The 9,400-nt window shown below is 42.3% G+C and overlaps 1 protein-coding gene across 1 annotated transcript in view; it reads left to right on the top strand.

Annotated features, from left to right (window-relative positions):
- The window catches only part of STK10 (serine/threonine kinase 10), a 118,062-nt gene extending 108,944 nt beyond the window's left edge, over nt 1-9,118 (top strand). The window contains exon 19 of the mRNA XM_077757325.1: nt 7,636-9,118. Within this exon, the coding sequence (XP_077613451.1) occupies nt 7,636-7,776 (141 nt within the window). The 3' untranslated portion in view covers nt 7,777-9,118. The remainder of the gene's footprint in view (nt 1-7,635) is intronic.
- Nucleotides 9,119-9,400: the final 282 nt, after the last annotated feature.

Here is a 9,400-nt window from a genome sequence, read left to right on the forward strand (position 1 = left end):
TTATCCATGGGCTGAAATTGGCTTACGGGCATTAGGTTTGGCCAACATACAGGAATTTCAAATTTTTTTGAAAGTTACCAACCTTTAAGTTAAGTACAGGCATGCTTTTACTGTGCTTCACAGATAATTGCATTTTCCCCCTCCAAAATGAAGGTCTGTGGCGGCCCATGGTGAATAAATCTACCGGGGTCATTTCTCCAACAGTGTTTGTTCACTTCATGTCTCTGTGTCACATTTTGGTAATTCTTGCAACATTTTAAACTTTTTCATTATTTTTTGTTGTGGTAATCTGTGAACAGTGACCTTTGATGTTAAAAACAACTCTCAATAAATGTATGAAACTAGAAATTAATCATAAGAAAAAAACCCTGAAAAAACACAAACATCTGAAGGCTAGACAATATGCTACTAAATAAGTAGTAGGTCAATGAAGAAATCAAAGAGGAAATAAAAAAAATACATGGGGACAAATGAAAATGAATACACAATGGTGCCAAATCTTTGGGACATAGTGAAATCAGTTCTAAGAGGGAAATTTATAGCAATACAGGCTTATCTCAAGAAACAAAAAAAAATCTCATGTAAACAATTTAACCTTACACCAAAAAGAATTAGAAAAAGAACAAAGCTTAAGGTTAGTAGAAGGTAGGAAATAATAAGGATTAGAGCTTTAAATGAAATGGAGAATAACAAAAAAAGCCCGTAGAAAAAAATTTAAATAAAAGAGCCACTTCTTTGAAAAGATAAACAAAATAGTTAAACCTTTAGCCAAAGTCAAGAAAAAAGAGAGAGGGCCCAAATAAAGTCAGAAATGAAAGGAGTGCCTGGGTGGCTCAGCCAGTTAAGTATCTGACTCTTGATTTCAGCTCAGGTCATGATCTCATGGTTTGTGAGTCGACATCCATATGGAGCCTGCTTGGGATTCTCTCTCTCCCTCTCTCTCCCCCCTACTCGTTTTCTTTCTCTCTCAAAAATAAACTTAAAAAATCAGAAATGAAAAAGAACAATCCAGCACTACAGAAATATAAAGGATAAAAGTCTAAGACACTATATGCCAACAAATTGGACAACCTAGAAAAAAAATGGATAAATTCCTAGAAACAGTCTTCTAAAACTGAATCAGGAAGAAATAGAAAATCTGAATAGATCAATTAGTAGCAACAAAACTGGTAATCAAAAAATTGCCAACAAAAAAAAGCCCAGGACTAGATGGATTCACAGGTGAATTCTACCAAACATTTAAAGATGAGTTAATATCTATTTTCCTTAGTCTGTTCCAAAAAAATAGGAGGGGGAAGGAAAGCTCCAAGTACATTCTCAGAAGCCAGAATTAACCCTGATACTAAAACCAAAGACAATACAAAAAAAGAAAACTACAGGCTCTTGGGGCGCCTGGGTGGCTCAGTCGGTTTGGCGTCCGACTTCGGCTCAGGTCATGATCTCACGGTTCGTGGGTTCGAGCCCCGCATCGGGCTCTGTGCTGACTGCCAGCTCAGGGCCTGGAGCCTGTTTCAGAGTCTGTGACTCCCTCTCTCTCTGACCCTCCCCTGCTCACACTGTCTGTCTCTCTCTCTCAGAAATAAATAAAACATTAAAAAAAATTAAAGAAAACAACACTACAGGCCCATATCCTGATGAACATAGATAACAAAATTCTGAACAGAATATTAGCAGACCACATTCAACAATACATTAAAAGGATCATTCACCACCATCAAGTAGGATTTTTTTTCCTGGAGATTCAAGGATGGTTCACTATTTGCAAATCAATCAACACGATACACATCAACCAAATGAAGGATAAAAATCATATGATCATCTCAACAGATGCAGAAAAAGCATTTGGCAAAATTCAACATCTGTTCATGACAAAAACTCTCAACAAAGTAGGTTTAGAGGGAACACACCTCACCATAATAAAGGCCATATGTGAAAAATCCACACCTAACATAACTCAGTGGTAAAAAACAGAACTTTGCCTCTAAATCAGGAGTAAGACCAGGATGCCCACTCTCAGCACTTTTACTGGACATCGTAGTGAGGATCTTAGCCATGGCAACTGGGTAAGAAAAAGAAAGAAAAGGCATCTGAATTGGTAAGAAAGCAGTAAACTGTCACTATCTGCAGATGTCTATACATAGAAAACTCTATGGGGGCACCTGGTTGACTCAGTTGGTTAAGAGTATTTTAAATAAACATAAAAAAAAAAAGAAAACCCTAAATACTCCCACCACAAAACTATTAGAAGTACTAAATGAATTCAGTAACGTTGCAGGATGCAAAATTAATACAGAAATTGGTTATATTTCTATATACTAATAACAAAGTAGCATAAAGGTAAATTAAGAAAGCAATCTTGTTTACAGTTGCACCAAAAAGAATAAAATACTTAGGAATCAACTTAACCAAACTATAAGACACTGATGAAAGAAATTGAAGATGATGAAAACAAATGGAAAGATATTTCATGCGCATGGAGTGGAAGAATTAAAACGGTTGAAATGTCCATATTGCTCAAAGCAAACTACAGATTCAGTGGAATCCCTAAAAATACCAACAGCATTTTTCACAGAACTATAATAATAATAAAATTTATATGGAACCACAAAGGCCCTAAATAGCCAAAGCTGTTTTGACAAAGAACAGAGCTGGAGGTATCAGAATCTCAGATTTCAAGATATACTACGAAGCTGGAATAAAGAAAACAGTTTGGTACTGGCACAAAAATAGACACATAGATCAGTGGAACATAATAGAACCCACACTTATATGGTCAATTGATCTATGACAAAGGAAGCAAGAATATACAATGGGGAAAAGACAGTCTCTTCAGTAAATGGTGCAGAGAAAAATGGACAGCTACATGCAAAAGAATAAAACTGAACCACTTTCGAGGTGCCTGGGTGACTTCAGCTCAGGTTGTGATCTCACGGTTCATGGGTTCAAGCCCTGTATCAGGCTCTGTGCTGACAGCTAGCTCACAGCCTGGAGCCTGCTTCAGATTCTGTGTCTCCCTCTCTCTCTGACGCTCCCCTGCTCACACTCTGTCTCTCTCTCAAAAATAAACATTAAAAAAAAAAAAAAAACTGAACCACTTTCTTATGCTATACATAAAAATAAACTCAAAATGGACTAAAGACCTAATTATGAGACCTGAAACCATAAAAATCATAGAAGAGAACACAGGCAATAATTTCTTTGATATCAAGCATAGCAACATTTTTCTAGCTATATCTTCTAAGGCAAGGGAAATGAAAGCAAAAATAAACTACTGAGGCTACACCAAACTCAAAAAAGTTTTTTGCATAGCGAAGGAAACCATCAACGAGATGAAAAAGCAACCTTCTGAATGGGAAAAAAAAATGTTTGCAAATAATATCTCCAATAGGGGGTTGATATCCAAAATACATAAAGAACCTAACACCCCTCCCCCAAATAATCTGATTAAAAATGGACAGAGGACCTGAATAGACATTTTTCCAAAGACCTACATTTGACCAACTGATACACAAAGAGATGCTTAACATCACTAATCCTCAGGGAAATGCAAATCAAAACCACAAACAGATATCACCTTATACCTGTCAGAATGGCTAGAAATAACAAGTGTTGACAAGGATGCAGAGGAAAAGGAACTTTTGTGCACTGCTGTGGGAATGTAAATTGGTGCACGCACTATGGGAAACAGTATGGACTTTCCTCAAAAAATTAAAAACAGAAGTACCATGTGATCCAGTAATTCCACTACTGGATTATTTAGAAAACAAAACAAAAACATTAATTTGAAAAGCTATATGCACTCCTGTTTACTGCATTATATATAATGATCAAGATAGGGAAGTAACCCAAGTGTCCATCACAAGATGGAGGGATATATAACGCATACACACAATGGAATATTAGTATTAAAAAAACAAGATTTTCTCATTTTGGACAACATGGATGGATCTAGAGGCTTAGTGAAATAAGCCAGACACAGAAAGACAAATGCCATGTTTCATTTATATGTGGAATCTAAACAAAACAGAGTAAACAAAAAGCAGGAACAAACCCATAAATACAGAGAACTGATGGTTGCCAAAGAGGGGTGACGGGATGGGCAAAAATGGGTGAAGGGCAGTGGGAGATACACACTCATAGGTGTAGAATGAATAAGTCCCAGGGACAAAAATTACAGCATTGGGAGTATAGTCAACAGTAACAGCATTATTTGGTGACAGATGGCAGCTACACTTGTGAGCAGAGCATCATGTATAGACTTGTCAAATCACTGTGTTGTACACCTCACACTGATGTAATATTGTGTGTAAACTGTTTCAATAAAAATGATAAAAATGCATTTTAGGGGGGGAAAAAGATAGTGAACTGTTGTACATTCCGACTATTCCCCCAGCTCTCTTCCTTTCTCCTCAGGCCTCATTCCATGAGACACAGTAATCATGACATTAATTAGGCCAATTAGTAACCCTACAGTGGCCTCAAAGTGATCAAATGAAGAGTTGCATGTCTCTCACTTTAAATCAAAAGCCAGACATGATTAAGCTTTGTGAAGAAGGCATGTTGAGACTTGAGATACTGTCCTTTTATACCAAACAGTTATAGTCAAGTTGTGAATGCAAAGGAGAATTTTTGAATTAAAAGTGCTACTTCAATGAATACATGGGTAAGAAAACTAAGCAGCCTTATTGCTGAAAGGGAGAACATTTTTATGACCTAGGTAGAAGATCAAACCAGCCACACATTCCCTTAAGCCTAGGCCTAATCCAGAGCGAGGCCCTAACCTGGCTTCAGGGCTATAAAGGCTGAGAGGTGAGGGAGATGCAGAATAAAAGCTTGACGCTAGCTGAGGTTGGTTCACGAGGTTTAATGAAAGAGGCCATCTCCAGAATGTAAAAGTGCAAGGTGAGCGTCTAGTGCTGATGTAGAAGCTGCAGCAAGTTATCCAGAAGATACAGCTAGGGGAATTCATGCGGGTGGCTACACGAAACAGATTTTCAATGTAGATGAAACAGCCTTGTATTACAAGACTGTAGAGCTGGAGAGTGGTTAGCGCCTGGCTTCAGAGCTTCAAAGGACAGGCGACTCTCTTGTCAGGGGCTAGTATACCTGGTGATTTTAAGTTGAAGCCAATGCTCCTTTACCATTCTGAAAATCACAGGACCTTGTAGAATTATGCTATATCTATCCTGCCTGTGTTGTATAAATGGAACAGCAAAGCCTTGATGACAGCACATCTGTTTATGGCGTGGTTTACTGAGTATTTCAAGCCCACTGTTGAGATCGACTGCTCATTGGCAATGTGCCTGGTCAACCAACAGCTCTGATGGAGATGTACAATGAGACCAATGTTGTTTTCATGCTTGATAACACAATATCCATTCTGCAGCTCCTGGGTCAAGGAGTAATTTTGACTTTCAAGTGTCATTATTTAAGAAATACAATTCCGTGAGGCTATAGGTGTCATAGATTGTGATTCCTCTCATGGATCTGGGCAAAGTTAGCTAAAAACCTTCTGGAAGAGATGTACCATTCTAGATGTCATTAAGTACATTCGTGATTCATGGAAGAAGTCAGAAGGAATATCAATGTGGACACGACTTTGGAAGAAGTGGATGACTTTGAGGGGTTTAGGACTTCATGAAGGAAGTAACAGCGATGGGGTGGAAATAGGAAGAAAACTGGAATGAGAAGCGGGACCTGAAGATGTGATTGAATTGCTGCAAGTTCAGGATTAACCTGGACGAGATGAGGAACTGCTTATTATGGATGAGCAAAGAAAATGGTTTCTTGACATGGCATCTACTCCTGGTGAAGACTGTTGAAATGACAAGAATGGATTCAGAATATCTCCTGAAGTTAGTGGATAGGCAGAGGCAGGGTTTGAGAGGGCTGACTCAAGTTTTGGAAGAAGTTCTACTGTGGCTAAAATGCTGTCAAAGAGCATCACATGCTACAGATGAATCGTGAAAGGAAGAGTCCGTCAGTGTGGCAAACTTCATTGCTGTCTTAGTTTAAGGACTTGACTTGTATGTGAACTATACCTCAGTAATAAAAATTAATAACTACAATTTCCCTGGTGAGCACAGCATAATGTACAGAAGTGCCGAGTCACTACGTTGCATACCCAAATCTAACATAACGTTGTATGTCAATTATATGCCATTCATAATAAAAAATTGCCACAGCCACACCAACTGTCACCAGTCACCATGTTCAGTCAGCAGCCATCAACACTGAGGCAAGACACTCCACAAGCAAAAACATGAATCGCAGAGGACGTTTAGCATTTTCCAGCAAGAAACTATTTGTTAATTATGTGCATACATTTGTTTTTTTTAGACACGGCTGCTGCACACTTAGACCCCAGCATACTATAAACATAACTGTCATATGTACTAGGAAATCAGAAGATCCGTTTGACTTTATTATGATACTTACTTTATTGCAGTAGTTCGGTACCAAGCCCACAGCATCTCCAAGGGAATGCCTGTGTAGGGAAATTCTTCCTAAGAATCTGGGTTTCTCGTTTCTTTTTGAGAATCCAGGAGCTCGGGCCACCCTGGGCTCATCCTGTCACATGACAGGCATCAGCTGCAGCTGAGAAGAAGCCGCCCTCTTCAGATCCAGCCTGTGCTCTTCACCTCACCTCTTCACCTCACCGTAGCCCCCCACTCCCCAGCGCCTCACACCCAGCTCGCTTTACTCATTCCCTTCACCCGGCTGGCTCCCACACTCACTCGAGTTTGTAACTCGTTACAAAAGCTTAAATACTACCACTTTATCTTGTATATATATAATGTTTGCTTACCACAAACACTTTAATACTAATATATCCAGGGATGCCTGAGTGGCTCCGTTAAGTGTCTGACTTCATTTCAGGTCATAATCTCATGGCTCATGAGTTTGAGCCCCGTATCGGGCTCTCTGCTGTCAGCACAGAGCCCCCTTCAGATCCTCTGCCCCCACCTCTGTCGCCCCCTGCTGGTTCTGTCTGTCTCTGAAAATTAAAAAAAAAAATAAAAACTTAAAAAAAAATATTAAAACAATGCTAACACATCTAGCAAAGGAGAACTTGAGCCAAGACACTAGACACTCTGCTCTGAGTTACTGAATGGGCGTTTACACCACAAAGAACCCCTCGTAATGCAGATTTTCAGAATCACAGTCTCGGGATGGTGGGAAGGCAAATGATTTTTGAAGACAACTCCCTGGGTGTTTTCTGTGGGGCAGTGCCCTCATTATGAACACTATGTACTTGGACATTTCTGGTCCTCCCCTCCTCCTCCCCAAAATCACCCACTGTTAAAATCTGTCCATTTTCTACCTTGATTGTTTTCCTGCCAGGAAACTGGCATCTGCCTCCCGCCGTCCCCCACTTGCTCTCATCAAGATGGCATTTCACCAAACGGTGGCCCTTGATCCACAGCAAACACCTGCGTGGTTGTGGCAGAAGGAAGCTAGAGGTGGTTCCTGTCTTCTGGGTGATGCACTCTGGGAAAGGAAAGATAGAAGACTGAGTTACCCATGTAGCAAAGGCCTGGGAGGGACATTTCCAGAGAAGGCCACTTTGGTGGGGGTCCTGTGTTTTGGAGACCTGTGCCAATGGGATCTGACTGAGCTCTCTCTTTGTTCTAGGCTCTGGAAGAAGATCTGAACCAGAAGAAGCGAGAGCAGGAGATGTTCTTCAAAATGAACGAGGAGACAGAATGCCTGAACCCTACCACCCCAAACAAGGCCACCAAGTTCTTCCCCTATAGCTCTGGGGATGCTTCTTAACAGCCACCTGGGGCTGTGGCTGGCAGGCTGGCCTCCGAGGCCCTCCCATTCTCTGTGAACAAGTAACTCAGGACCCCCCTGCCCTCTTGCTTCCAGGCCAACTTGAATCTAGCCCCTTGCCTTGTGCTGCCCTAGCTGTGCCCAACAGACCCACCCCAGTGTTCCTTAATTCTCGCTCACTCGTGGAGGGCGAGGTTTTATTATGTGTTGCCTGAGCCTCATGTATGTTCCCTGCGAGCCCCACATCCCTTCAAGGTGTCAGTGATTTGGGCTGCTAGTGGGGCCACGGTCCAGGAGGAGCGGCGTTCTGCAGCCTTGAGACCCTTCCGCCTGCCAAAATGCCATTTTTGCTATCTGTGGGCACGAAGCTCTCCTGCTAGTCACCAGGAGTCTGTCCATATCATGATTCTTGGTGTAGTGTCAGATAAGAATGACTCCTAACGCCATTTCAGTTCTTAGCAAAGCCCATCCTGCAGCCAGCTGCTGGGGGGGCGGGGGGGGCTCATTCTTCCAGTAGCCCCCAGTTTGCTTTCCTCTTGAGACAAGGCTGTGTCTACAGTAGTGGGATGGAGGAGAGCCTGAATCATTCATTCCGCTGGCCTTGGGGGTTTCCTGCCATCTCGTGGCCCTTTGTGTGCAAGCGCACACGCACACAGGGCTTGGCCCTCTGGCATTTACCCAGGCTTGCCTCTGCCCTGGGCCTCTTGTGCCAGGTGGGTTGAAACATATTCACTGCCTGAGCCTGTGCCACTGAGCATGTTTAGGTGAAGCCACTGGTTTGAAGTGTGCTAGGTACAGGCGCAGGATGGGATAGGCTGAACTGCTGGCCTGGGGTTCCCTTTGGCCCCGATGCTGGGCCCTATGTTCAGGGATAAATTCCTCAGCACGCAAGACTTTCACAACCCAGGCTGTCCCCGTCTCACCCCTGCCCTTCCTGTCTGCAGGTGATACGGGAAGGCTGTTTCCCTCTGCCCTTCCTGGCAGGAGTCTGGCCCCACACTTGAGGCAGAGGCTGGCAGTCGCTGGGATTTGTGTTCAGGAAGAAACAGCATCAGGGAGAAATGTAATGCTTCCTGCCCCCAGCAACAGAGCAGATGCAAAGCTGCTTTTTCTCAGATGGAATCTGGGGCCTTTGGGTTATTCAGCTGGCCTCCCGCAGATTCTGGTCCCACAGGCTGCAGGATGTAGATAACCCAGTAAGAGTAATGCTCCAACAGGCATCCAGTATACCTACAAAGAAAGCTTTTTTCACCTTGATTTCTAACTTGGAACAAATGGCTTCTATAGGAAGATAACCTGCTTTAAATAAAACAAAACAAAACTGAAGGTGATTTTTGAGGAATCCTATGGATGACGTATTGTCTGGGTACTGCTTTGTCGTGGTGGAGTGGCTGACCTCCCCAGAGGACTTCTTCCTCCTTCACTCCTACATGCTAAGGTTTGACACTTTGTCCTAAAGCATTTCTCTGCACGTTTTCTTGGCACTGTTTGGAAGTGGATCTTGGGGAGCGAGGGCAGCCATTCAGTAAGAAGGGACTTAGGGTCTCAAGGCTTACACATGCCTTGAGATGCTCTGCGGGCTGTGGGAAGGCAGCGGTCCTCTTAAGCTGGTGAACATGCAGCT

This window comes from Crocuta crocuta, unplaced genomic scaffold (assembly GCF_008692635.1).
Source record: "Crocuta crocuta isolate KB4526 unplaced genomic scaffold, BGI_CrCroc_1.0 scaffold131, whole genome shotgun sequence".
Lineage (NCBI taxonomy): Eukaryota > Metazoa > Chordata > Mammalia > Carnivora > Hyaenidae > Crocuta > Crocuta crocuta.